The sequence below is a fragment of the Vulpes lagopus genome, chromosome 5, assembly GCF_018345385.1.
Source record: "Vulpes lagopus strain Blue_001 chromosome 5, ASM1834538v1, whole genome shotgun sequence".
Lineage (NCBI taxonomy): Eukaryota > Metazoa > Chordata > Mammalia > Carnivora > Canidae > Vulpes > Vulpes lagopus.
In genome coordinates, this window is record NC_054828.1 from 100249031 (window position 1) to 100276982 (window position 27952).

The following is a 27952-nucleotide window of genomic DNA, read 5'->3' on the forward strand; positions in this document are numbered from 1 at the left end:
CTGATATTTCAGCATTCATTACAGTGATTGGCACTTCAGAAACATTTTGTGGCTTAAGCAATTGAGAGGAGCTAGTTGTACCTTGAAATTGTCTGGCTTGCCGATGATGCTGAACTCTTCTCTGTGGGGAAATATCAGCCAAAAGCTGTAAGCGGCAGGGAGGCGCAGGAGACTCACGAAACGGTCTGATGTTCACCATGGGCAAGGATAGTTTGAGTAAAGCCTTGAGTGAAAAATAATTCAAATGGCACTTTGTTTTTTATTATAAATTACACAGAGAGTACATATAAATGTATATTGATAATATTGAGGGTGAGAGATTTGAAGCTCTCAGTGTCAGTCCAAGAAGGAATTTTGGGTCACTATAATCCAGTGCTTCTTAACCTATGTTTCATTATGGCTCCCTCCCTTGCCAAGTACTCTTGGAGATATTTTTATCTTTTTTTTAAAAATTTAATTTATTTATTCATGAGATACACAGAGAGAGAGATAGAGACAGAGGCACAGGCAGAGGGAGAAGCAGGCTCCATGCAGGGAGCCCGACGTGGGACTTGATCCCAGGTATCCAGGATCACACCCTGGGCTGGAGGTGGTGCTAGACCACTGAGCCACCCGGGCTGCCCCAGATATTTTTATCCTAATTGCACCATCTTCATGAAATTTTCATAGCATGTGTATACTCTGTATCTGTTTATGTACTTTGACCCTTTGGAGGGTCACTAGCCACATTTCAGTTCCTTTCATGTCCCAAGAGCCAAGTTTTGTCTCCTCGGGGATGATCACAGCCCTCATGAGAATGCATGCTGTAGAGGACTCCCTGACAATTACAGACCTTACTATCAAGGTCCCTCTGGCTTCAGGTGGGTTTGACCAATGGAGGGCTTCATAGGAGATGGGAATGGACAGAGGGGCGGGAAGGAGAGTAACATGAGTGTACATATTCTTCTAGCTCCCACCTTGTGAAGTCATCTTGTCTGGCTGTGTCCTTTGGTCACTTGACTCCTTCTAGGTTCTCTGCGTTCTGGTAACAGATTATATACTCCCCTCCCTTGGGAGGGGTTGGTAATAGCTCTACTGTTACTAGCCTCAAGTTACAGCACTATCCCTTGGAGTTCCCTTGTACCTACACATGTAGAAGTTTATCTTATGTTCAGTGTGCTCTCCTATTCCTGTTGGGACCCTGAATGATCGAGGGGAAGGTCTTATCGCTGTACCTCAGGAGAATATCCTGCATCTGGGAGCAGGCCAGCAGAGGGTAGATGGGCAGTGGAGGGTGGGGGGCCAGGTAGGATGCGGCAGGAGGACAAGTAATTACGGCCCTAAAAAAAGAGGCTGAGATTGGCCTTGTTCTGATTTATGGAATGGGGTGAGAGCATGAACTCTCCAGACATGGAAGGTCATTGGGGATCCTCTAGAACTTGAGAGGTAATTTTAAGAAATAGCATGGTTGATCTCCTTTACATAGTTGGGACTTACATAGCACTTTCTCCACCTGATGGTGTAGCATTGGCCTGGATTCACAAAGAAGTTACCATACCAAATAACAGTCCTGCATGATAGACCTCAAAGAGATCCTTTAAAAAGGTCGAGCTCTTTGGGAACATCCTCACTGTTATGGGATGAGCCCCAGAGGCAGACCTTGTCTCCTTAAATTGCCTTTTGGTGTTTTGTTTTGTTTTGTTGTTTTGTTTTTTGTTTTTATCAAAGGCAGGTGTGGCTCTGAGAATTGTTTCCAAGGGAAGTACAGGTCTGAGCACATCACTGATCTGGGTTCAGGGAGACGCTGCACTCCCATGTAAGACAGTGGGTAGAGGGGAAGGAGCACAGGCTTTTGGAGGCTAATGTCCTGGCTCTTTACCTTCTGGGCCATCGCCCGTTTCAGAGATGCCATGGGGTTTAAACGAGAAAGTGCATGTAAGGGCGGCCTGGCTCTCTTCCCAGCCGACTGAGTAGTCTCATGCTCTGAGTCTACCAAGTCTTTTACTGGCTCTGCCCCTGAGAGCAGGGGGCAACCAAGCTTTACATGCTTTGGGCTCCAGAAGCCAGAGAGTGAAAGCAAGAAGCCGTTGTCATGGATGGCGGGCGGGTGGGCACATTATCCTGAGGCCTCCTAATCCCATTTTCTGCTTTCATGTTAATCCTCTTCCTCCTGTCTGCCACACACTCAACTCCCAGGGCACTGACCCGGAGAGCCCGGCTCCACCTCCTCCAGGCGATGGCAATGTTCCCTATTGGGGGTGCTGGAGGTGGGGCGTGGTGACAGACTGGCTGTGCCTGGTCCTCCCCAGCCCACCTGGATGCTCTTCCAGGATGGGTCACAGATGAACATTGAGGGTTCAGCTCACTCATATAAGGACAGATCAACCAGTATTTTCTAAACACTTACTGTTTGCTGATACTGGCTAAGATCTTTTCGGTCCCTGCAACACTCCTGTGAAGCAGATATTATTTAGCTGAAATTTGGAGGCTCGAGGAGTTGTCACAGCCCAGATCACACAGAGAGCACATGCAGGACTGGCCAAAATTCCTCCGGAGGCTCTTGGGGGACCAGTGGCAACGTGACCCCCTCTCATATTGCTTCCTACTTCCCAGCCCTAGGAAAGGACCCCCCTCTAGCTTCCGGGTCTGTCACCTGAAGCTTCAGTTGGGTGAACTGCTATTTCTTCGATGCACGAGGCCCCGGGGTAACATTGGCTGTACAGTGGAGTGGAAAGAACATAGACTCTGGGGAGGTGTGGTTCTGGCTTCCGCAGGAAGGGGACAGGATGTACCCAGGAACTGAACGTTTTCCAGGGAGACAGGTGGCTACATGGTATATGGCCATGGGGAGACGGGAGAAGGATGATTTGGCCTCAGGCTTTTTTACTCACTGTCCCCTTCCTTTCAGGGCACTCTGTCACCTCTCCATTCCCAGCTGCGAATGCTTTTTTCTCTGCCAGAACAAGACTAGCCATTTTTGCCCTCAGATATCTAGATTCTGAGGTAAGGCTCACTTGCCAAGGAAGAAGCAATCCATTACCCCCTCAGCCTCCTGTGCCTGAGTCTTTCTAAAGAAGTTTGATGCACTCTGGCATTTTAGTTTGTCACCCACTCCAAATAGGCAAGGGCTCCCTAAGTCTTATTTAGATTGCTTTTGCTACCATTCTCCCTCTCCTCTGGGTCAGGCTCAGAGATTAGGGTGGGATTTGAATGCTTACTAAATCCCTTAGCAGCTGTCATGTAGGCTTCAGTTTTCAGGTCCATAAAATTGGAATGATAATTGTACGTTGCTGAGGCCAGAGCCTGCTCCTCTCCTCGGGTCATTTCTAGAAACTTCTAGAGCCTGGCAGGCAGTTCTTGGTTCATCTTCGGCTTTCTCTTTTCTTGCTGAGTCACATGCATCCTGGTCCCTATGGGCCTATCTGCTGACTGCAGTCAGAGTCTTGCTTTCCCTCTGGGCTGCACAGACCCTGCAGACTTTCCTGCCCCAGCCCTATGACACCTCCTATCCTCAAACCGCATGGGCTGATTGGCAGCTGGAGAATAGCAGAAGGCAGTGTAAATCTAACACTACTGGATGGCATGTGGCTATACGTGTTGTAGCACGTGAATTCAGCTCAGGAAAAGGGTCTGGAGGCTGAGGTCCTCTGTGCAAGGGTGAGGCTTGGTTGCGTCATGGTATGAGCTACTGTGGTGGCTCTGACCCTGTTGGTGAGGACTTGGTTGAGTCATGGTATGAACTGCTGTGGTGGCTCTGACCCTCCCCACAATCAGCAACTCCAGGTAGCCACAGACAAGGTGTGGCACGTGTGGGGTAGGCATGGTGGTAGTGAGGTGCAAACCTGAGGATCTGAGCAGCATCCATGATTAGGATTCCAGGATGAAGATTGACTCCTCAGTCCCTTAGAACTCCAGGGACATCTTGTACGTGAAAACTTACAACAACCACGTCTGTTGAGGAGAAATTGGATTCTCAGTGAAAGTTAGGTTCTTCTTTTTAAAGCCCTCAAAGGTTTGCATGCTACAAAATATTCTAGAAGCAGAATGGTATACAGGAGAGAAATATAGGATTTCAAGTTAGAAGATGTGTATCCATGCTGGGTTCCCTCTGGCCTCAGTGTTGATCTTGAACCATTAGGTCCTCATTTTCCCTCTGGGGTTCCACGCACTTGGGTCTTCCCTTGCTAGACCCTTCCTCTTAAAGCCCAGGAAGAGGGGGCTGGTCTAACAGACCTTCCTTTATCTCCACCTTCCATATATTTCAAACTCAGAGAAAGGCTCTGGAAAATAAACTACCCATTGGTCTGTGGTGGGCAGTGGTGACCATGACCAGGCCCACCCCCATATGGGGCAAAGGCAGGTTGCTTGGAGCCTCCCGCCGATGTGGTTGACATCCCACTATTAGGATGCTGGTCCTTTGGGTAAAAGCTCTATAAATAAAAAGCTGGCGTGTGTTAAAGCATGAATGTCCCCAGGGGAGGAAGTCCCTCGTGTCTTTTGTCCAGACATGGATATGGAGGGCCATGGAGGGAAGTGGGCACCATGGGAGCAGGGCCTGGAAACACATTTTGCCAACTTCAGATTTCACTCCTCTTTTTATTCATGACATACAGAGAGAGAGGCAAAGACATACGCAGAGGCAGAAGCAGGCTCCCTACAGGGAGCCCAATGCGGGACTCGATCCTGGGACTCGATCCTGGGACTCCAGGATCACACCCTGAGCCAAAGACAGACGCTCAACCACTGAGCCACCCAGGTGGCCCAGATTTCACTCCTCTCAAGGTCACCACCCATGACCTCCTGCCCTCACTTCCCCAAACAAACACCAAAGACATTAATTGAGGACGTAAGTCAGCCCAAGAAACTGTGGCTTGGGAAGAGTCCTTGCCATGAAACGTCATTTATTAATTGATTGATTTTTTTTTTTTTTACAAAAATAAACATTTAATGAACAAGAAGTACAAAAGCTTCTGGATATACAAACTCCAGGAGGGGGGAGAGGCTGGTTTTGGCTGCTTTGCGGCTTTCACTGAAAGCAAATGAGGCAGAAAAGGCCCCGGCCCCACCCCCACCCCAGGTCCTGGCTCAAACTGCAACCTGCTCCTTGACCCCATGTCTTGGCTCATACCTTGTGGGCTCCTCTGTCCCTGCCCCTGCACTGGCCCGGGGTGGGGGGCCCAGTTGGGTGGCCAGAGGTGGCCTCCCCGGGTACAGAATCCCCCACATCCCAGGGCATCCCCGTCAAGTCTTCTATCTGGAACTCAGCTGAGAGAACCCTCCATGATCGATTGTCCCCACGCAGCCCCTACCCGATCGTGACATGCAGCAGCAGCAGCAGGGGCTCTGGCTACATTCTCACACTGTGAACACAGTGATGGGGCTGCCCACAGAATTGTCCCAGCAAGGGGCAGACCCCCAGTGGGGACACCAGCCTGAGCCTTGCTGGCAGCCCAGAGGGTTGGAGGGGCAGTCAGCCCCTGCCCCCCACCCCACTGTGATTCCTGGCCCTGGGGCCAGCAGTCCCATACCTAGACCGGTAACTCACATTTTAACATTTGGCATTATTGCACGTTGTCCTGGTCACCTCACTGTCTGGGATGTCAGCCTTGTCTGCAGGGGTTTCTGGGTGACATGCGGTGCTGCTGGTGCAAGTCACTCCCTCCCTCCACAGACAAGCCCAGCTGGTGGGGCTGGTCCGCTGTCAGCAGAGCCCTCAGACAGGTCAGCCGGAGGCCCTCACGTATGTAGTCTTGTTGGGATCAGGGACCACATGGCTCCATCCTGTCTTGAAAAATACCAGCTGCCGACCTGGAGGTGGAGGTGAGAGGGAACAGGACTAGATCTCTCCCTGGAGGTGGGGCCACTCTCCCTAACGTGACTGCCCAGAGGACACAGATACTTGGCTCTCATCCTCTCAGCCTTCTTATCTTCTCATCAAAGCTGGCTCCTGATGGGGGACCACTATCTGTTAATCTCTTCCAGGGAACTCCAGTCACCTCCCTCAGCATGTCCTTTCCCACCGGCTCACCTGTCCAGGTGGTCTGGTTGGTGACCACAAAGGCCTGGCACTGGGCATGGCTCTCACAGACGTCCACGGCCTCAGCCAGGTTGAACACCGAGAGGAGGCAGCCTCCGTGGTGGTAGGATGGCCAGCAGCGGTAGTCTTCCTGGGGGATGGTGCTGTCTGGGAGGCGCTGGTACTCTGCGTTCGGTGATGGAGTTCAAATGAGAGCTCTGTTTCCAGGCATGAGGGCTGGGGCCACTTTCTGAAAGGGGCTAAGACTCATTTCCTAGCTGAAAGCTGAAATCCAGCCCAGTTGCCCTAGCGTGGAGATGAAGGCAGCTACCACTGCGGACTGGGCTGACCATTCAGTAAAGGCAAAGTTCACACTTAGTTTCTGGGAGACATACAGCTCCCAAATCTAAGGACGCACAGTGTGTTCAGACAGCACGTGACGTGGGCACGTAGTGGGATAAACACACACACAGACTTCAGTGTGCCTGTGAATCTCCAGGGAATCTTGTTAAAATTCAGATCCCGATTTAGAAGGTCTAGGGTGGGGCATGGGAGTGGGCATTTCTAAGGAGCCTTGGGTGTTGCTGGTCTGCTGACCACATTTTGATCGGCAAGAGTTTGGAGCACCCCTTGGTCCCACTTCCTCCTGGCCTTAGGGAGAGAGATTAGGCAAGCTCTTAAGGGAGCGGGCAGTTAAGATTTCTGAAGAGGAATGCAAATGAATGTGAAACACAAAAATTACCATTTGGGAATCCACAACTCGAGTGTTTGGAGAGGAGGCTGGAGGAAAAATCTTCCCATTACACAGAAAGAGCCTCCCGGATGCTCTGAAAGCTCCTCAATCAGGAAGCTGCTTAGCTGCAGGCCGCCTGTTCACCTGAGTCCTTCCTGCTGCCTGGGGAGCCCCAGCCCGGGACAGATAATGCAGAAGCCCTGGGCCTCTGGCCACCCCGCCCTCCTGCCTCCTTCTTCTACCAGGGACTAGACCAAAGTCCAGGGCTGGCTGTGATTTATAGCCCCATAAACGGCGTCCTCAGGGACAGAGCCAGCCATTGTTCACCTCGTTAAACTTTATTTACAGGGCTAACGAGGGCTCCCCCACCCCTAAGACTGGCCAGAGCTCCTTGAATACAGAGGCTGCCCACCCCTGGCCCCCCTGGCAACCATGATAAACCCCAGGGCCTCAGCAGAGGGACTACAGCAGTGGCTAGAATTCTCCCCCTGCTCTCAGGCTTCTTGACTGGTTTCGATGTGGAGGCCCAGGTATGGCCAACCTCCCCTCTAGCCCCAGAAGGGTAGAGGAAGGCAAGAGAAGCAAACATACATCGTACTCCAGCTGTGTGATGGGAACCAGGTTAATTGCTTGCACACACTTCACCTGGCATTTAATCTCCATAAGCATTTTGGGGGGCAGATAATACTAAACCCAATTCACAGATGAGAAAAGTGAGGCTTAAGGTGTAGGTAATATGCTCAAAATCATGCAGTCAATACATAGTGGGGTCTGGAGCCCCCAGAGAAGGGGCGTCAGTGCCTCCCCTTCTCCTAAGTCAAGGGAGAATTAGTTATTCTGTCTCAGCCAGAGAGAGGACCTCCAAGTAAAGGCTAAAGGGTCAGTGGTCCTTCAGGTGTGCCTTAGGAGGACAGGCAACTTAGCCCATGAAGGGGATCACCCACCCTCCCACCTGTTCCCCACCTCCCCAGCCCCTGAGCCCTGTCAGAGCCACTCACCAGCTCTGCTGCCTGCTGAGGTGTTCCGCAGATACTGCCCACTCCGGTACAGGTGCAGCACTTTCTCCAGCTGGGCCAGAGTCTCATCTACTCCCCAGGCGAGCTCTCCTGTAGAGTGCAGCGTGGCTATGAGAGGGCACGTGGGCTCCTACTCCTCCCCGAGGTAGGCCACCAGCTGCCTCTCCCTCTCTTCCTCTGGAGCCTGTGCCCAGATGACCAGTGGACAGGGAAGGGGGTTTGCCACAGAATGCCACTTTGGGAAATGATTGTTTCCGGATGTGTTGTCCTGGGTCATTCTCGTCCCCATGCCTGCCGGGGGAGGGGCAGGGTGATGAGAAGCAGATGGGCCCTGGAGAGCTCACCTGTGGCGTTAACAATGCTGTCCAGCAGAGGCCGTAGTGAGGGTGGGGCACTGTGGGGCAGGAGGTATGTGAAGAAAAACCTGGGCCAGAGAGAAACCAGGGGCTCAGTGGTACAGCCTTGGGGACATACCCTTCATCTGCCCTGATCTGGGACAGAACCCTAATCTGGCCAGGGAGCCTGACCCCTCAGGCCCACCACCCAGATAGGGATCAGAATCAGGGTAGGGATCTGGGCACATGCTAAGGCCACACCTTAACTGCAGTGTGAGGTCTGTTTTGCCATCCATCCCCAGAACCTCCCCACCATCCAGTCCCACGTCATTCCCTGAGCTGATCGCTGTCAGAGCAGCCCCAGAGCCCGGGCCCAGTGAGGAGCTTCCAGAGGTGAAGGACCAAGGGAGGAAGGGGTAGTGCCAGTCCCACCAGCCCTCGGCTCTGAATCTGACACTATTTTAAGAAGCCTCCAGCTGCCACCCCCCAACCCAGATTCTCCCTGGAGCTGACTATTTTTAGCTTCATCATTAGGAGCCTGAATGTTCCCTTCTTGAGTGGGTGGAAGGGTTTCCCCACCCCTGCTGCTTCATTGGTCAAGGCTGAGTCTCCCCACCCTGGCTGGCCTCCTGGACCCCCTGTTGGCTCTCCTCTTGCCTTGCCCTCCTGGGCCCACTCTCCCTCCCCGGCCTTCCCGGGTGGGGGGTGGAGGTCACCTGTAGGCATTGTAGAGGTTGCGCTTCTCATTCATGCCCTCACACCAGCCCTGGGCTGAGCAGGGCAGGGTGAAGTTCCTGGCCGGAAACTCCAGTATGCAGTCTGTGCTGCTTGTACACGGTGTCTCCTCCACACGCGCGTCATCCAGATCTGTCACCTTCAGCTCCCCATCCACCAGCACGAACTGTCGGGGGCGGAAGTCCAGCAGAGTGACTGAGCCCAGTGGGGAGTGGGCCAGGTGGTGAAGGAGCCGGCCCAGGCTCAGGCAGATCTGAGGAGCACACACAGGGTTGCTCATATGCTTCTCTCCTGAGAGGGGGTTGGGGGGGGGGGAACTCCAGGGCTTGTCCCTTTGGGGTTCTGGACTTGCCCTGGGGGTGGGGTGGGGGTTGGCTTTCCTCTTAAAGGCCCAGGGGCTTACTAAATGCCTTCCAGAGCAAGCCAGTGATTTTCTATTAACCCTGGGCTAGCCTGACCCTGAAAAGCACACGGAGTCAGAGGAAATAGGCAGCACGGAAGTGTGGGGATCACGAAGCTCCTCCCTGAAGTTGCATCTTGAGTATGGTTTTAGTTCAGTGTGTTGATATAGAGTGAGGGTCAAGATGACCTCAAGGTCTTTTCTAGTCCTGGGACACTGGCCCTCTTTCAGCCAGGCTATGGGCGTGTGTGTGTGTGTGTGTGTGTGTGTGTCTAAGGGGAGCAGGAGCACAAAAAACGTCAGAATCCTCTACATCTTCCTTTTTTTTTAACCCTTTGGCTGATGGCCGAGTCAGTTTTGCTCCATCGTTCCCTCTTTTTTTTTTTGGACTGAGGAGGAGTCCAAGCTGCTCTGGAGGGCTGGCCTTCTAAGGGAAAACCATGCCAGCAAGGAGCCCAGGGCCCGGCCCTCTCCCCTGCTCCCTGGGCCCTCCTCCCTGCTCACTCGGAATCGGTCCTCCCAGGAAGTCTGCAGCAGCTGGATCATCTCCACAGGGGCACCCAGCTCTGTGATGGTGGTCAGGGTGTCCGGGATGTCCTCGCTGTCCTGGTAGCAGTAGCCATAGAGCTGGGGGAGGCACGGGGCGGGTCATTAGGTCACAAGGTAGGGGTGGGGACAGGGAAGGGCCGGGCTGTCAGATGCCCCCTCCCTCTGTACTACCGCCCCCTGCTCCCCCATCCCGGGGCTGTTGCTTCAGCTCAGGCCAGAAGAGAACAGCAGCATTGCCTGGGAAGCCTACAGCCCGAGCTCCTGCTGGTGCAATCAGCCTCTTACCTCCTGCTGCTCAGGTAAATGGGCAGGTCTGGACACCACGTGTCAGCCATGTGCCAGGCACTGTGCTAAATGTTTAACATGCGTAACTTGATTCTTACAATAACCTTACACAGACATAGTAGGTACTATTATTAATCTCCAGTTTACAGGTGAGGAACTTAATTCAGAGAAGTTAAGTTACTTGCCTAATGTTGCACAGCTAATAAATACAGGAGCTTGGATTCAAATTTACGTCACTTGGATTCCACAGTTTGGTTCTTTCTAAGAATACCATTTGTTAATCAACAAGCCAGCAAATGGGTATTACACCTCCTCCCCTGCTCCAGTCTTCTATTTCTTATCATTTTTACTTTCTGGCAACTTCATGGTTTCTCAGCTCTGGTCTTGTGGGAGGAAAAACAAGCTCCCTCAGGACTGGTAACAAGAACAAAATATCTAAGGGGCACATCCTTGTGGGGGGTAGGGGGAGGTCACACCCAGCCATGGGAGTAGTAGTAAGGAATGGTTTCTGGGGAAGATTGGTTCTTTGGGGGTCTGTCCACTCCATAGCACCTGAGGGTGGGCTTGATACAGCTCAGCTAGTCAGGGACTTCTCGGAAGCACAGCCTGACCTTGTCATTAACACCTAAACCAGAGTCGACAGAGAGCCCCACTTCCTCCAGCCTCTCCCACCACACTGCACATCGGTAGGGGTCAGATGCTGCTCAAAACAACCAGCACCCTGTGGGGTAGGAACACAAAGGCTGAGTTGTCCAGGCCACAGTACAGAGAGGGGAGAGCTGCACAACGTAGGGGCTGGGGGGGAGGTGTTGCGGCACAAGGGGGAGCCAAGCCCATAGGCTAGATGTCCCTGCATACTGTCACCTCTCTTACCATCATTTACACCCCTCCCAGGTCCACTCCAGGCTGTCACATGTCCTGTTTTGTCCCAAGAGTGCCCTTCTAGCTCCCCCTTCCCGGAGCCAGCTGCACCAGCCCTGCTGGCATGAGAGAAGGCGCGGCTCGGGGCCACTGGCCACCATTAGATCACTAGAGCTGCGAACTGGGAGACCACGGGACAGTCCTGGGCACCCTCTTCTTTCTCCTTTCTCTGCTCCCCCACCTTGCATCAGCCCAGGGAGGCCCCAGACCCCGGTGGGGCGGGGGTGGGGGGGAAGGTAAGGGGAGCAGCCCTGGGGCCTGGTTCTCATTTTCTTGCCCAGAGTCTGAGCCTTTGTGGGAAACTTCTGAAGGTTATTAAACACCCGGAGGTCGTTAAATGCGCTGTTAACGAGGTATTAATCAACACCCCTCAGGAAAAAATAAAAAGACACCATTAACCCCCCCAGGAAGCGTGAGGCTGAGCATTTCAGTCGCATCTTTTGTTCGTTTGGGAGAAGAAATATACTCTAGCAGGGCCAGAATCTGCGCCCAAGCAGGCCTGGGGCCCCATCTGAGGCCTGAGATCCTGGAACTATGGAGGTAGGGGGGAGGGAAGACCCTTTTGCCCTTTGACCCTGGGCTATAGAGGCATCTATCACGTGAGGAGTGTGTGTGTTTGTGTGTGTGTGAGGGGTGATGGAAGAAAGAGAGAGAGATTTCGCCCAGGCAGCCCCCAGACACCGGAGAAAGTGCTGGGAGGTGCACGGTGGGACATACTACCTGGGCATTTTCTATTAGAACCCACAAAACCAACTGTGGGGCTGCCAGAGAGGGGGACTGGACCTCAGGTGGCCTGGGGGAGCCAGAACTCAAAGAAAACATTCTTTGGCTCTTCCACAGTTCAGCAGTCAAATGGTTTTGAAATTTTAAATGATGAAGAGGTTAAAACATTATTTCTAGTTCCCTGAGTACCCTCACTGAAGCCTCCTGAACAAGAAGACCCCACCCAGAGCAGGCTTCCCTGGCTGCAGAGGTGGCAATGCTGAAGAAGCCAGAAAGCACTGACTGGCAGTGGGGGATAAGTTGGGGAAATCACCCCCAAAGCAGTTCCTAAACTCATACTAAGGGACCCTTTCTTCTCTGTGATGGTAACTTGTTACCTTTCCCCAGGTGGAAAGGACCGGGACTCTCCCCACCTTATAACACTTGTGTCCTAGGGCAACTATCCTAGTCCCCAACTCTGTAGGAGTCACACAGCAATATTAGACCCAGTCTTGGTCTAGTGAGGGAATGGGTGAAATCTATTCAGTTGTTTTTACACATGCGTGCGCACACACACACACAAATATATATTTTGTGCCTTCAGACTTGGGCAGGGGGCCTGACATGAAAGTGGAGGACCATTCTGTGATACTTGTGGGGGCAGTTAACTAGATGGTGGTCAGGAAGCTTGGGTGTGGTAAGTCAGGGAGGGAGAAATTCCTTAAGAGACAGAAAAGCCCATCAAAACTTCAACCTGTCCTAAGAGGGGCGGGGGGAATCCTAAGCCAACACTTAATGACCTGCTTCTTCACTGCCTCAGAATCTGGCTGACACCCCAGGGTTGCCAAAAAGTTCCCAAGAGCCCCTGGGAAGCAAAGAGAACAAGATCCTCCCAGTTAGAATGGCCACGTAACCAGTCGCTCACTCCCTGAAGCACCAAGCACACAGTGTCAGCTAAGCAACCAGGCATAACCACCCACAACTGTTGGCTATGCCCAGCCTCCTGCAACCAGTTCAGGGCCTGGGACCTGGTCACTAGTGTCTGGTCAGAGTGGGGTGGCCTGGGAGACCTGGAGCCAGGAGGAATATAAATAGCTCTCTGGCCTATCTCTCTTATTCTGCAATAGCCACCCAGGCTTGGAGTCTACCTTAGTCCTTACAAAAGGAGGGAGGGACTCCTAGATTTCTGAGTTCTGCTGGGTGCAGAAAGGTTAATCTGAGTGGGCTGGGAGGTAGAAGGTGTAGGCAAGGGTCCTCTCCTGGGAAGTGTGCACACACCCTCTGTTCAGTGGGCCAAGACCAGTCAGGGATTCCCCTCAGTTTGCTCAGACATGTGCAAAGGAACAGTCTGTCTAATCCTAAGGCCGACTCAAGGACAGGGAGCTGGGGGAGAGGAGGAAGTGGGTGTGTTAGGGCAGTGCTGGGGCTATGAGAGGCCCACTCTCTTAGTCTAGCCTGGAGGCGACAAAGTCGGGTCTCATCTCTCCCCTCTGCTCCCCAGTGAACAGGAGAGACAGAGTCCCATTTAGTAGGAACCTGGGCATCTGGCCTTTTCAGTCTTCCAGCCACTGAGCACATCTGCTCTGATAATGTGACACTGAGCCACTCAGGCCCGTAACCTGTCCCCTGAGCACTGAGCTAAGACCTTCAGGCTTCCTCAATGATTCAAGGGCCGACTTTGAGGCCTGGGGAATGGCGGGGTTACTTCTGGGAAGGGCTGTGCATTTTCTGGCCCAATTCCCTCCAGCCCTTCCAGTGGCTTCTGGGTGGGGTAGGAGGTGGAGATATTCTCTGGGAATCAAGCCTGATACAGGGTCTCTTTCTAGCCCTTCCCTACCCGGTTGCTGTCCTGTCCCATCTTCAAAGCCAGACAAGCCACTGGACGTTGAGAGAAGTGGGGTTCACATTCCACCAAGAAAGGGGGCCCTATCACCGCGGCTGGAATCCTGACTCAGGGATGGCCTCTGTGTCTTGGCCTGGGGACATTTCCCTGGTGCTTCGCACCCTAGCTCCAGCCGGAAGCAGGGTCCTAAGTCCTAACAGCCTCGCAGCCCCTACGGCGAGTTTTGGGACGCTCTCTGTCTTGGCCTCTGTCTTCAAAGGCTATGGGGGGGGGGGGTTAGAGACCCAGGAGTGCCTCCCTAAGAGACGCCCACTCAGGAGCGAGGGGCAGGCAGGGCGGTGCGGTGGGAAGCGGCCACGGTCGGGCTTCGGCCCTAGCTTAACCCGGACACGGTCACCGGGGCTCCGCTTCTTTATCTCCCGGCCGAGCCTTCCCTTCCAGTCCCAGACCCGGTGACCGGCCCGCGCGCCGGCTGCACCCTCACCCCCTCGCCCGACCGTCGTACCTGCAGCACGTTGGGATGCCGCAGCCGCTCCAGCAGCACCATCTCCTTGAGCAGCTTGTGGGCCGCCAGCCGGTAGCAGCCCCGCCGGGCCCCGAACTCGCGCACGCAGCTGCCCAGATCGTGGCCGCTGAAGTCCACCGCCTTGAGCGCCACGGCGGCGCCGCCGGGCAGGCGGACCCGGTACACGGCCTTGGTGTAGCCTGAGCCCACGTACTGGGCGCCGGACACGTTGCGGAGCGCGGCGCAGCCCAGGCGCGGGCCCGAGCCCGGGGAGCCGGGGGGGCCGGGGGGGCCGGGGGGGCCCGGGCCGGGAGCCGGGGGCCAGCTCGGGGCGCCGTCGGGCGGGGGCCGGGCCCGCGGGGGCCGGGGGCGCTGCAGGCCGGGCCCGCCCGGAGCCAGGTCCATCAGGCGCCGCCGCTCCGGCCGGCCGGCCCCGGGGCCCGGGCCCCCGCGGGAATAGCGCTGCACCTCCTCGTAGCGCGCCCGGATCTGCCGGGCCAGTTCCCCGCGGCCCCCGCGACGGCCCGGGCCCGGGGCTGGCGACGGCCCGGGGGACTGGCCCGGCCGCGGAGGCTCCGACCCCGGGGCGAAGAGCACGTTGAGGACCGAGCCCAGCAGGAAGGAGGCGCAGAAGCCCGCGGCCACCGCCGCCCGCCGGCGCCGCATCGCTCCGCTCCCCTCCCCTCCCCCCCCTCCCCGCCGGCCCCGCGCGGCCCCGGCCCCGGCCCCGGCCCCGGCCCCGGCCCCGGCCCCGGCCCGGGAGGCTCAGGCTCCGAGGCGGCTCCGCTCTGCGCCGCGCCGGCCCCCGGCCCAGTCCGCGCGCATGGCCCCGGCCGCCCCGACCCCGGCCCCGGCCCCGGCCCCTCGCGGGCCGCGCATCGGCCTGACACTTGCCTCCCTCCCGCCCTGCCCCCGCCGCTTATAAGGCCGGAGCCGCCCCCGCCCCGCCGCCTCCGCCCCCGCCCCCGCCCCCGCCCCCGCCTCCCCGCTCCCGGCCCGAGCCCGTCCCCGGCGCCGCCCCCTCCGGCCGCCCGGCCCGGCCTTCCCCGCTGACTGACAGCGGGACCTCCTCCCGCGGCCGTCCGGGCCTGGGAAGCGGCGCGGAGGCGGCTCCGGCCCTGCCCAGCCCGCGGGCCCCGGGCTCGGGCCGCGGGGGGGGGGGGGGGGGGGGCTGCGGGCCCGGCGCGGGGGCGGCTAACGGGGCCGCGGCCGCCGGATAACGGGACCGGGAGGCGGATAACGGGGCGGGCGGCGGGGTGGGGGGAAGGTGGAGGGGTGAGGCCGGGGGCCGCGCGCCCTCAGACCGGGATCCCTCCCGGGGCCACGGCCTCCCTCGGGCGGGGCGGGGATGGAGGCTCCTGGGGCAGGGCTGGGGGGTGGGGGGTGGGGAAGTGGGTGCAGGGAGGCTGACACCTGTGAGCCTGCGTGGGTCGGGAGCTCTAGCTCTTTTCAAGGCTGCCCTGCTCAGCCTCAACCGCCACGTCTTTCTGGCTCCCCGTGTCCCTCGCCCCTACTCCTCTCCCCGGGGTCGCTGCAGGCAGCCGCGCCTCCCTGACACCCCTGCGCATTCGTACCACGGACGCGCGTGCTCCAGGCTGTCTGTGAGTGTGTGTGCACCGGTGTGTCTGGAGGGGCCTCTGCGGGAGGAGGGGAGTGTGTACCCTGTGTGTAAGTTGGTGCTGACTCCGCCAGAACTTCTGGCCCCTCCTCCTCCCTCCCTGATTGCATCATTAGTGCTAATTGAGGGGCTTTCACACGCCAGTGCATTAGCTGTTTGGAGTGAGCTCCCCCCTCCTGGGAGAGATAAGCTCTGCCCCTCCCCATCCCGGCCCTCCACTTCCCCACAGCCCTGGAACTGTCCACCCAGAACCTCTCCCCTTCCTGGGCACCTTCCTGCCTCCCTCTGGTTCTGGACTAAGTAATCTCTCTCCTTCCTGCAGTGTCAGAGATTGGCTGGAGAGGAGTCAGGGAGGTGTCAGAAGGACCCCTCTCTGAGGGGTGTCAGGGAGGGGAGGTTATCCTTGGTGGAGGGGGGGCCTGGAGAGCTCTGGCATTCCTACAGAATACAGAGTCACTGTGATGAGAGAGGGGACAGGAATCTCTGCCTGGTTCTTTTGGACATGGAAGGACAGAGGAGAGGGCTGAATCTTTGGTATCCAGCCTCCTATCCCACTGAGGTAGGGGCATCCATCGCTGACTCTTGGGGTTTCCTAAGACGGGAGAGTTGGGGCCCAGTCGAGCTTAGCAAGCATAGGAAAGACAGAATAAGAAAAGCCACGGTTCTCCTGAGATCCTTGGGTTTGGTGGGTTCGGTCTGGTCCTGCCTGTCGCTCTGCCCTGTGCTGGCCCACCTCTGCTGGGTGTGGGGGGAATGGTCTGAGCAGATGCCCTCCCCAGCCCTCACACCAGATGTCTTTGTTCTAATTAACTGTGCTGGGAAAACCAACCTGGGTTTGTAAACAGAGCTACTGGCTAAAGTCAACAGGGAGCAGCAGCAAACAGCAAACATTCTCCTCACACAGCCTCCATCCAACCCAGCCCCTGGGGAAGAAGGGGGGCTTGCAGATCATGAGGCCCCCTAGCCCACTGCTGAGTCAGGGAAAGCCTGTCTGCCTCTGTGACCCCAGTATGGCTGGCTGTTCCCTTCCCAGTTCCAGGGGCTCGGCTCCTCTCTCCTGGTGAGGACTGGGGATTCTGGGAGGAACAGAGTTGCCACCCAAGGTAGGCTCTGCCTTTCTTCCAGCAATCTTCTCATATCTCGCCAGCCAAACCTCTGCATCCAGGAGGAAGCCATGGAGTAGGGGGGTGGGGTGGGGGGTGGGAGGTGGGGGGTGCATATTCCTTCAAGAGCTTTCCTTGGGGCCTGCTCTGCTCTACGGTCTCAGAGAAGCTTCTGAGCTAGGATTTGGCATTGTGAGTCTGTAACTTAGAGTTGGTGAATATAACGCGAACATTGTTAAGTGTGTTACACATCAAGTAGGTATTATAATAACATGTTCTGAAATTAGATAATTATTCCTATGATATCTTTGCCAAGCTTCAGTGTTTCTATTATGGTTTGAAAGTTCAGTGCACACAGGGGCCTGAGAAACAGGCACAAATGTACATACAACGCACATGTATAAGCCCACGGAGCAGGAGCTTCACACACACGGGAACAAAGGCGTTTCAGCTCTCTCCTCACACCCACTCTGTCTCCCTCGCCAGCTTTCAGACACACAGACATATACAATCTTTGATGGAAATAGGTTTTTGGCCTCTGAGAAAAAGGGATTGCACTTTTGGACAGATTAGAGTTTCTGAATTGGCAGTTCTTGAGTTCCTAACCAAATTCTGCTTGTTTGCTTTTTTCTCTTTTTTTTCCCTGCCACCCAGGGAGAAGAATCATCATTTCAAAGAATTGAAAAAGACACAAAATACTGCTTCAAGCTTGAGGATCTATAGCCTGCCCACCCGAAGCTGCTGTGGCAGGGTCCCTGGAGGCCCGGCAGGGCCAGCCCCTTCTCAGGCCAGTGTCCAGCTCTGAGCACTGAGTGCCACCTTCACAAGAGAGTCTTCCTCCAACTGTCACTCAAGGCCACAGCAGCCCTCAGATCAGAATATCTGCTAGTGTGAAGGCTCAGTGCTGCAGACACACCACATCTTCCTGCTCCTCCCTGTGCCTGCCACATCCCTACGCAACCCGAAGGCTAACTTGGTTAGCAATCCTTGGGAAGGAAGCAGATGGTTTAGACCCCAAGATGCTAGATTTCTCTGGAAATGTCTTTTAGGTACCTCCTTTCTGCATGTTTTGTCAGGTGGTCCCAGGCTGCCAGGATTGTGATACCGGCCTCTCAGCCTCAGCTCCCTTTTCCCTCCAGCCCAGGTCTTAAACACCTCTTTTGGAGTGGTATGCTCCTGCTAGAAAACTTGGGGGATAAACTGAACCGGACCCTTGGGCCTCCATGTACTGCCCCTGCATGGAGTCAGACCTCCCCAGCTCAGTGCCCTGCTGTGTGTCCGGACTTGCAGTCATCACCTGTGTTTTCCCAGGTTGCCCCCTGCCCCCCCCAGCTCCTCCTTCCAGAAATACTCTCATCTAGCCTCACCGTGTGGTCTTTGCTATCTGGTTCTTCTAGGTCTCTCAGAAAGTAGCAGGTTACACACAACGCTCCTCCAATGGGAGGTACGTGGGTCCCTGGGAGCTTGAAGGTATATTTTCAGAGTTCTGTGGATTGATTTCCTTTAAAAGGAAATGTACGAAATACATTTGTCTGGTTTTGGAAACCTTGAGGTAGAGTCAAGAGTATGGGGCTTAAGAGTCAGAGAAACCGGGGTTCAAATCCCATTGGCTGAGTTACTTTGCGCAAGGTAGTTAACCTCTGTGTGTCGAGTTTCCTCATTAAGAAAATGGGAGAAATTAATAGTACCTACCACATGAAGTTGTTGAGTGATAATATGCAAAGACATGTAAAGTGCTCAGCACACAGCATAAGCCCTTAAAATTATGTGATCTATTGCTAGTATTCACAGTAATATCAAACAAATAAACATTTGTAAGACAGCTTGGTTGGCTGTAACTCTGCCCAGAGGCAGAAATGACTTGACTTCCATCCTGGTTCCCACTGGTAAAATCTCTCAGTCTCCCAGACTTTCATTGGGCCTGGAATGTTCACTTTTTTCCAAATCAGCAAACCAGCGGTCGGTTGATCAGAAGAAGCCTCCCTGCCTCCCCCACCTCACAGTGAGCTGTGGAGGGAGGACCATGAATCAGGGCCTGACTGATGTCAAAGTGAGTTGAGAGCAGGAGAGGCCTCAGATCTGTCCTCCCTGGGGCAAGAAGCTGGGGGGAAGGATGGATCCAGAAGAGGAGGGGGGAAGGAAAGGGGTGGAGTCAGGCGGCCAGCTCTCCCACCCCCACTTCCTTCAGGTAGGAAGTGAAGCTGACGTTTCCAAAATATAAAAAACAGATGATGAAGGTCAGATTTCCTACACACTGGAGAGCGGGAGCCCCAAGGCAGAGTCCCCAAGAAATGATGTGAGACAGAGATGGGGGCAGAGGGAGAAAGAGAAGCGACAAGATAGAAAACGATGCAGAGACAGGGAGACAGAAACAAAAGCCCTGAGTCCTGAGAAAGATAGACAAAGAAAAAGCTGTGACTCAGGAGAGAGCTTTCTACTAATTTCTGGAAAAGAGCTTAATTCCTCTGTGTGGGTCCCAAGATGCACACATGAACCATTATGATTCCATGGCCCTGTCAGTGGGTGAGGCCCTCCAGGACCCTACCAACCAAAAGGCTTTGTAGGCTCTCCGAGTTCTCATTGCCCAGGCTGATCTCTCTGTGTTTGGGCCTCTGGATCTGTGGTCCTGAGTGTCCCTCTAGTCTCCCTCCCTGGGCAGGGTTCTTTCTCCATCCACCTGCCAGCTCAGTCTCACCCACCAGCCTAGAGAGATGCTCTATGATGGCTTCTTTTCCCCTTTCCTGGCTGGCTGTGTCCTCCTCCTATGCTGCTTCCTTTGATTGGAGGGACAGGGGTAGGAGAGGGGGAAGACTGAGAAGGCTATTTAGAGCCATTACCTGGGGGGGGGAGGAGCAAGGGGAAGGCCTTGGTATTGGACCCAGCCCAGAACTAAGACTCTATGAGAGCTGAACCTCAGAGCCTCTGTTCCTGGGGCAGATGGAGAGGCTAGCAGATGAATGGATGGAGTCTGGTAGCCGGGAGTGGTGAAGGCCTTTGTCATTGCACAGGAGAGGAATGGGAATGGAGTGTAGGGCTGGGTGATTGGATCTAACACATTACCCCTTCTTTGACCAAGCCAAATGCACCCTGAGTGTATATGGGACAACTTTCCTTCTAGGTTGTTGTCAAATAGAAAGAACCTAGAACTTTCTTTTTAGGCTGTTGTCAAATAGGTTGTTGCTTGTTTTTTTCAAGCAACTTCAGGGCTGTGGTTTGGAAAGTGGAGAGAAAAGAGGAAGAAAGAGAGGCTGTTGAGTTGTACATCTGGTTCTGGACCTCGAGAGGGCTGACAGTTCTCTCCCTCTCCCTCCCAGGGGGCTGGCCTACATCAAGGCCCAGGAGGAAGACTGTTCCTTACCATTAAGGAGACCTTGGCCCTGCTTGTGCCCTTAGGAGCTTAGGGTGTTAATTGGGAAGACTCACTCCAAACCATCAGGGACTCATACAAAGGAAGGTCTGGGGTGGACCTGCAGGAAGGAACTGGATGGAGAACTATCTTGTACTGAAAGCCTGCTGTGCGCCAGTTACTGTCTAGCCTCTTGACGCACACTGTGAGGTCAGTATTATCGCACCTGTTTTATACAGGAGGGAATTGGGGCTCATGAGATTAAGGAATCTGTCAAATGTCACACACATCCTTAAGTGACAGAACAGACCACCATGAAATGAGCAAGCAGTGGCTGGGGCCCTGATTTGGGTTTTCCTCTCCACTCTTTGTTGGTTTGGGAAAATAAAATTTCAGTCTGTGTGGAGATGGGAGAGAGGCAAATAAATGCCACCAGTGGGAACCAAGATGGAAGTATATTAAGGTTATCTCTGTCTCCAGGCAACAGAGTTTGGTCATAAAGTTTTATTATTTTATAGTTCAAATTAATACTAATGATAGAGCATGCTTATTAAATGCCTTTCATCATGGTTTGATCCACTTAATGCCTCTAGGAAATAAATACTATCATTATCTCCAATTTTCAAGATGAAAAGATTGACATCCTGAGAGGTTAGGTACCTGGTGGCAGAGATGGGATTTGGACTCAGATGCCTGTGCCGGCAGAGCTTGTGTTCTTCCAGGTTCTGTCCTGCTGCCTGTAGTTTAGTTCATGGGCTGGGCTGGGCTGGGCTGGGCTGATCTCAGCTGTGAAAATCCTGAGGTCAGTCTTTCCAAGCCTGGCATTGCCATCTGACGCAGAAGATGGCTGTCTGAGGATATTTGAGCCTTTAAAAGACAGAGGTAGTTTCTGCTGGGGCAAGGGGTGGGAGGGCACAGTGAGGAAAGAAGGAAGGAGATGCAGAAAGAGGTAATAGAAGAGCCCTTCCCGCTCATCCATAGGGAAACCCACAGACTCAGGAGTAGAGGCTAAACCTCTACGATGTGTTTTTCAGAGACCCCATCAGGCCCTGTGAATCATTCCGTCCTTCCCCTTCCCCGCAGGGGAGAAGGAACAAATCACGAGCGATGTTTTTACAAAGGGTTAACGAGACTCTGGGAGTCTGTATGGAATTAAAATAATTATTTGAAAAATCTCAAAAAGCACAAAAAAGGAAGTAAGAATTATACAAAATCCCTCCATTAAAGGAGATTATATATCATAAGATGTGAAAGCCACCTTGCCTGCACCTCCAACCCCACTTGGAGAGGTAACTGCTATGAAGGATGTAGTGAGTAAAAGCTCCCTAAGATGCTCCATGCATTCATCATCTCCCCCACTCCCATCGGCTTCCCCTGGTGACTGTCTCAGTTCTGTACCAGCAGGCTCCAAGACGCCTCGCAGTCTCTCTGCTGCTTCTAAACTCAAATTCAAGTCCTGTGCTTTGAAAAAAAAATGTCTTTTGGATTTGCTCCTTTATTTCCTCATTGCCATCCAGGCTCTTCCTCTCACATCTGTTCTGTTGATTGGGTCCCCTCGAAGTTCCCCTCCCACCTTGAAGCATGTATGGGCACCAGATTCATTCTGCTAAGAACACTGCTTCCAACACATCATTTTCCTGTTCTAAAATCTTTGATGACTCTCCGTCATTTGGAGGGTAATTGAACTTGGCATTTCAAGTCAGTTGCAACCGACTTTTTCTATTCTGGTATCCACAAATACTTCCTGACTCCGTGCTGCAGCCTGGCTGGTTGCTTCACAATCTTAGAGGACATCCTGCAGCTCCTGCCTGACAACACCCTTTCCCAAGCTTGCCCATCCTTCAAGGCCTATCTCAAGGCTTTCTTTTTTTTTTTTTTTTTTACAGCAAGCCTTCCCTGGTTGTTTTAGTTCACATTTATTGCTCCTTCCCCAAATGCCTGAACACAAGGAAGCTATACCTTGTGGTTCAGAGAACCCTGGTTGAGAGAGACCTTGGGTATGACCATAGAATAGGACTTCCCAGCCTGGCTTCTTCTGGAGCCAGATCTCCCAGAGTCTATAAATGTATTGGGGAGGGGGAAGCTATTGTCAATATTTCAGAAAGCCTTTTGAAACTATTTCCTGATAGTTTGCCCAGTCATAGGAAACATTGACTTTCCTTGCTTGTGGCCAGAACTATATCATGCATTGGGGTTCTTGTCCTGCTGAATGACATTGGTTGTTTATTAAGAACAATGGGGGAGGGACGCCTGGGCGGCTCAGTGGTTGAGTGTCTGCCTTTGGCTCAGAGCATGATCCCACGGTCCTGGGATCAAGTGCCATGCCACATCAGGCTTCCCATGGGGAGCCTGCTTCTCCCTCTGCCTGTGTTTCTGCCTCTCTCTCAGTGTCTCTCATCAATAACTAAAATCTTAAAGAAAAATGGGGGGATATTATGTAAATGTATTGGTAGGTAGACTCTAAAAATCTGGAGTTTGTGGTACAGCAGGATGAAAAAAAAAGGAATGTTGATGGTGAAAAAGTTGAAGTCATTGATGTTGCCCAGGCTCCTGACCAAAGGAGGACCTTTCCCTGTCGTTCAAATAGCCAACCACTCCCCACTTCTCGTGAAAGACAAGCTCACTTTCTTACAGGTGGCCAAGACATTATTTGATTGCAATAAATCTAAACCGTCTTCCTCAGGACAGCCCTTTGAGTATGTGAAGATAGCTTAGAACTTCCACTGGCTTCTTTCTGGTTTCCTGTAGGCCAAAGACAAACTTTCTTCTATGTTCTCTGAGACCCCAAATGCTAGAGCCTTGTCCATTCCTTCACTGTGCCCTGCCTCCCTATCTCTGCTCAGGACTCACTTATCCTCTTCTGCTTTTCATGTGTACCTTGCTGTCTCCTTTCACTTACTGTTCCCTCTGCTTGAAACACTCTTGTCTGGTTGTGATTTCTCTCATTTGTGTCATTTGGTTGAAGTCTGTCTCTTCTGGACTATACAGTCCATGAAAGTGGGGCTTTGTTTGATTTCTGCTCCCAGGATGTCCGCATCACCAAGCACAGTGCCAGGGCCTATGGCAGTTCATTAAATATTGACTAAGAGTGTTATTTTCTATTTCATGAGTGTGTTAGAAACAGAAAACGTGTGCAAAAGCACCACATAAACTATAAACCAGGGTGTATAATTTTGGGAGTGATTACTATTACTGTTTCTTCAGTTACATTTTTTGTTTTGTTTTTTTAAAGGTTTTATTTATTTATTCATGAGAGACACAGAGAGAGAGCGAGAGGCAGAGACACAGGCAGAGGGAGAAGCAGACTCCATGCAGGGAGCCTGATGTGGGACTCAATCCCGGGTCTCCAGGATCAAGCCCTGGGCTGAAGGCGGCGCTAAACCGCTGAGCCACCCAAGGATCCCCTTCAGTTACATTTTTATTTCCTAGATGGGCACAGATGTATACCCATCATGCTGCCTTCCCCTGGGCACTCCCTGGCTTGGTAACAAATGACCTAGTATATAGACTCAGCTGTTTTAACCCCCCCTCTGTTTTAATTGGTTGTTTTTTTTTTTAAGATTTTATTTATTCATGACAGAGAGAGAGAGAGATAGAGAGAGAGAGAGAGAGGCAGAGACACAGGCAGAGGGAGAAGCAGGCTCCATGCAGGGAGCCTGACATGGGACTCGATCCTGGGTCTCCAGGATCATGCCCCGGGCTGAAGGCAGCGCTAAACCTCTGCACCACCGGGGCTGCCCTTAATTGGTTGTTGACTAAAAAAATAATCTGACTAAATGAAGTTCTTTCTTTTTATTTTTTTAAGATTTTATTTTTTATTCTTGAGAGACACAGAGACAGAGACATAGGCAGAGGGAGAAGCAGGGTCCCCACGGGGAACCCAATGCAGGATTCGATCCCAGGACCCTGAGATCATGACCTGAACCAAAGGCATATGCTTAACCACTGAGCTACTCACGTGCCCCACATGAAGTTCCTTCTTAATGTTCAATCTTAGCCCTCCTCTCATCCCTTTCTCCCTTTAATTCTACATTTATTGATCACCTGTTCTGTGCTAGACACCAAACAACCAGGGACACAAAGATGAATGATAGACTGTCTGTCCTGAGGTAGTTCTTGACATATTTTTACAGTATGGGGTCTTCTGGGTCTCTCCCCAGATCAGGCTCCTTTGATTGCCTTATCTTGTTTGATAATGCTCTTTTCAAAATGGGGCCCCAGGATCTTTGCACTTACTGTTCACTCTGCCTGGAAATCTCTTCTCTCAGACCTTCCTGTGGTTGGCTTCTTCTCCATCTATGTGAGTCTTGACTCAAATGTCTTATCACAGGCCTCCTCTGAGCACTCTCTATCAAATTACTCTGTTTTGTCCTTAGAGCACTTATTATCTGAAATTATCTTGCTATGTCTGTTATATTTTCTGTTGTAAGTGTATCCCCTCATTAGAATGTAAGCGCCATGAGAGCAAGGGCTTTGTTTTGTTCACTGCTGTATCCTCAAAGCTCCAAGTAGTGGCAGCATATAGTAGGCACTCAGTAAATAATTATGGAAGGAAGGACTGACTGTGATATGCCACTGATCCTCTGTCAACCCAAGCTGAGCCCATCCCCGCCCCCCAGTGATTTGGACAGCATACATCTACTGATGTGCCTGTCCTCTGATTTTATTCAGGGTTATCGGCCTTGTGCCAGAGGCTAAATAACTAATGTCTCCTCATCAGCCGAAAAAAAAATGTGCTCCTTTTGTCTTAACCAAACCCAGCCTCTTTATTATGAGCCTGGCTTCCAGCTTTCTGCAACTGTGACCAAGACTGCTCCCCAGAATTTACCTGTCTTGTGTCTTATTCCCTCAAGGCTCTACTTTGTGACTTTTAAGGTGACAATCAGTTAATCCAATAACAGAATCCTGCTAATGTGCTAACGGGAAAGGGTGGGAAAAAGGCTCCCAGCTCCCTCCCTTCTGACTCAGGTAACATCTGTGCATTTAACAGGGCCCTTCTGGAGACAATTAAATAAATGCTTTATTGAAACAATAAAATTAATAGGGGTCTCATGGAACTCAATGAAAGGTTTTTAAAAATTAACTTCATTGTTTTTTAAGCTTCAAATTAAGCTTTGCTAGGCAAGGGGTGGGGCAGGACCAAATTATATTAAAGCAGGTCCCTACCCACAGGACCACCCTTGGGGAGTTGAGAGCCTAAGCCTGAGCTTTCCCTGGGGAATGGCCACTGCTGCCATTCTGGGGTCCTGGCTCCGATGGGCTCCCACAGTAAGAGGAGAGGCTTTTCTAGATTGTAGGTCTGGTTCTGTTGCTGGGAGTCTGTGACCTTATACATGGATTAACTCCATGAGATTTGGGTGCCTTAGGTCAGGTATCCCATCAAAGGAAATATCATGATGACATTTGTCATGTAGAATGAATGAAACAATGCACATTGAGAATATTCATTCTGCCAGGAAGTAGGTGGGACATTTGTCTGGTTCTGTATTTCTCTGCATCCAGGTCCATCCACCCTACCATACAGCCTCATAACCCCTGCCAGGCTTTGTAACCTATGTTCACCTGTTTCTCCCTAGGAACCATCTTCAGCCTCAAGAAAAGCCTAAGAAGTCAGAGTTTGTCAAATCAAAACCTGAGGTCAAAGTTTTTGAAAATCCGTGGGTGGTTCTGCTGGTGGGGGCTGTGGAGCAGGTGTGATGTGGGACCAGGGGACATCCTCATGAAGGATTTGTCCAGCGTGGAGGGTGATGGGACCCTGGATGGGGAAATTCTTGTGAAAGATATGGTTCTCTGTCCAGACGGATAGAGTTGGCATAAGACTGTCTTCAGGACTCCTCATTATTCCTATCAAGGTAGCACATTGATTCAAACCATCTGTGGGCTTGTGAGGTCTGATTAGACTTGGCGTTTCCAACCCTGGGCTCCCGACTTACGCCCTATGTGAGTGTGAGGAGCAGGCTGGAGGTGCTGTTGAAGTCCAGGGTGGACCCCGTCTCTGAGGCCCAGATTCCTTGCCCCCAGTGACTCAGGGCACATGCAGCTCCAGGCCCCACCCCTCTCCTGGGCTGCCAACAGGCATTGGGAGGGGTTCTGAGCCCAAAGCCAGCAGGCTTCGGCTTCCAGCTCTGCCCTTAACTAGTTGTGTGACTTAGAGCAAGTTGTTTAGTCTTTCTGTGCCTCAGTTTTTTCATCTGCAAAATGGGGAGAATGATCCCTGCTGTGGTTGTTTTGAGGATCAAATGAGGTGCAAATGTGAATCACTTTGAAGTGCACGAAAAAGGATTGTACAAAAGTTGTTCTTTTCATTAATGGTATTCCCATTGTCAGGGAACAGGGCTGTCTGGCCCTGGAGTTACTTTCAGGTTCAGGACATCTCTGGGCTCTGGAAGGGGGGGATGAAGCTTTTGGGGGTTTTGTTTATTAACTCCTCTGGTCCCACACTTCCCCTAGAGGACTTCTACCCTCTTCCCCCTCCACCACCCTCCTAGTCTCCCAGACTGGAGATCTTAGAGGTGTCTTTGACTCATCCCACTCCTTTATCCTCTTATATCTATTCTGTCAACACATCTTTTTCTTCCTTTGAAACCTATCCCAGACTCACCTTTTCTTTCCTGATCCCACTGCCATCACCTTCGTCTAAGCCATCATTATTGGGTTTCCTCGGGAGCTCCCCAGCTGGCTTCCCTCCTTTGCACTCCTTCCCTCCAAGTCTTCTTGCACAGGGCTGCCAGATTCATCTCCCCAAGGGCCACTTTTTATCGGGCCACTCCCCTGCTCAAGAAAGCTCAATGGCTCCCTAATTATCTCTTCAAGGCCATGCTCCTCTATGTGCTTTCAAAGTCTCCCACTCTGTTACATCTGCACTAGGCACCTGATTTCCCATACTGCCCCACACGCACCCCCTTTTCCAAACAGACTGATTTCCATATTGTCCTCCAAAGAAGTTGTCCTGGTTCCCGCTTCTGTGCTTTTGCATGGGCCCGTTTGCCCTGCTTGGAGCAGGAATCCCTTCCCTTGGAGCTTCTTCTCGCTATCAGTTCTCTCTGTTCTATAGCATCCAGCTCAAGTCCCTAGCCACCACCCCCGAGAGAAGTTTCTTAGGAGGTTGTCTCCTGGGACTATCTCCTCTTTCCATGTGTCCTAAATTCTTCTTGCTTATACTTGGCAGTACTTATTATCTTTTATTTCTTATCCCTCCTGCCTGCTTCCCTTACCTAGATTATAAACTCTTGAAGGGCTGAGACCCTGTCTTGCATGTTTCCCTAACAGCTAATCAAAGGCTGGAGGCCCTGTAAAATCTTGGTTGATTGTGTGGACAAAGAGATCTGCTTTGGTGCATGGAGACGGAGTGTGGAGATTGTCTATTCTAAATAGAGATTTTGTGTCCCCCACCACTCCTCCCCCACCCCACCCCTGCTCTTCAGACCCCCCCCCCCAACAATGTCTTCATCCATCAGTAATAAAGCAGGAACAATAGGGGGTTTCTTTCTAATTAAAGGGAGCAGTTAGTGTTTCCACTTCAAAGCCCTGGGAGAGAAGACTTTTGTTCCTCAGGCCTGGGAGCTCTGGGAGTCTGGGTTGGGTGGGGAAGCGGAGCTCCAGGCCCAGCCAAGCATTAAGCTCGTGAACCTGAGATCCCCCCGTTTGCAGGCAGAGAAGCTCAAATTTAAAACAACAACGTAATTTAGTAACTTCAGCTCTGATAAAACAGTTGGGGGGGATTTCTTCTTTCCTAGCGTCTGAAGCCAATGTTATTACAGGTGTGTGTGCTTGTCTCTCCCACACCCTACCCAGCCCCTGTCACTCCCCCACACACAGCACACACATGTGCCACACCACACACTCACACATGTAGAGGACTCACAA

At 52.7% G+C, this 27952-nt stretch overlaps 1 protein-coding gene and 1 long non-coding RNA gene across 5 annotated transcripts; one reads left to right on the forward strand and one right to left on the reverse strand.

The window, feature by feature from the left end:
• Nucleotides 1-74: 74 nt before the first annotated feature.
• Nucleotides 75-14912, reverse strand: PKDCC (protein kinase domain containing, cytoplasmic). Of its 4 annotated transcripts, XR_005987865.1 has the most exons (9): nucleotides 14020-14909; nucleotides 9719-9841; nucleotides 8796-9067; nucleotides 8089-8168; nucleotides 7727-7834; nucleotides 6008-6181; nucleotides 5525-5787; nucleotides 3822-3930; nucleotides 75-223 (listed from the first exon to the last, which is right to left on the reverse strand). XR_005987865.1 is itself a non-coding variant. In XM_041755566.1 (7 exons), exons 1-7 carry the CDS (start codon nucleotides 14683-14685, stop codon nucleotides 5702-5704), a joined length of 1509 nt encoding a protein of 502 aa, XP_041611500.1. In that variant the 5' UTR covers nucleotides 14686-14909; the 3' UTR covers nucleotides 4864-5701. The 4 variants fall into 4 exon arrangements, 2 of the variants coding, with proteins under 2 accessions (XP_041611500.1, XP_041611501.1); XR_005987866.1 differs by lacking the exon at nucleotides 75-223 and having other exon boundaries at nucleotides 240-3930; XM_041755566.1 differs by lacking the exons at nucleotides 75-223; nucleotides 3822-3930 and having other exon boundaries at nucleotides 4864-5787.
• A 285-nt stretch (nucleotides 14913-15197) lies between these two features.
• LOC121491430 lies at nucleotides 15198-18540 on the forward strand. The gene is made up of 3 exons (XR_005987974.1): nucleotides 15198-16196; nucleotides 16542-16740; nucleotides 17395-18540. It is a non-coding gene; the product is annotated as an uncharacterized LOC121491430 (long non-coding RNA).
• Nucleotides 18541-27952: the final 9412 nt, after the last annotated feature.

Coding starts and splice junctions, on each gene's coding strand:
- PKDCC (XM_041755566.1), bottom strand. CDS start 14,685: ATGCGGCGCCGGCGGGCGGCGGTGGCCGCGGGCTTCTGCGCCTCCTTC. Junction 9,068..9,718: donor CCTGGGAGGACCGATTCCGA/GTGAGCAGGGAG, acceptor TGTGCTCCTCAG/ATCTGCCTGAGCCTGGGCCG. Junction 8,169..8,795: donor AACCTCTACAATGCCTACAG/GTGACCTCCACC, acceptor TCTCTGGCCCAG/GTTTTTCTTCACATACCTCC.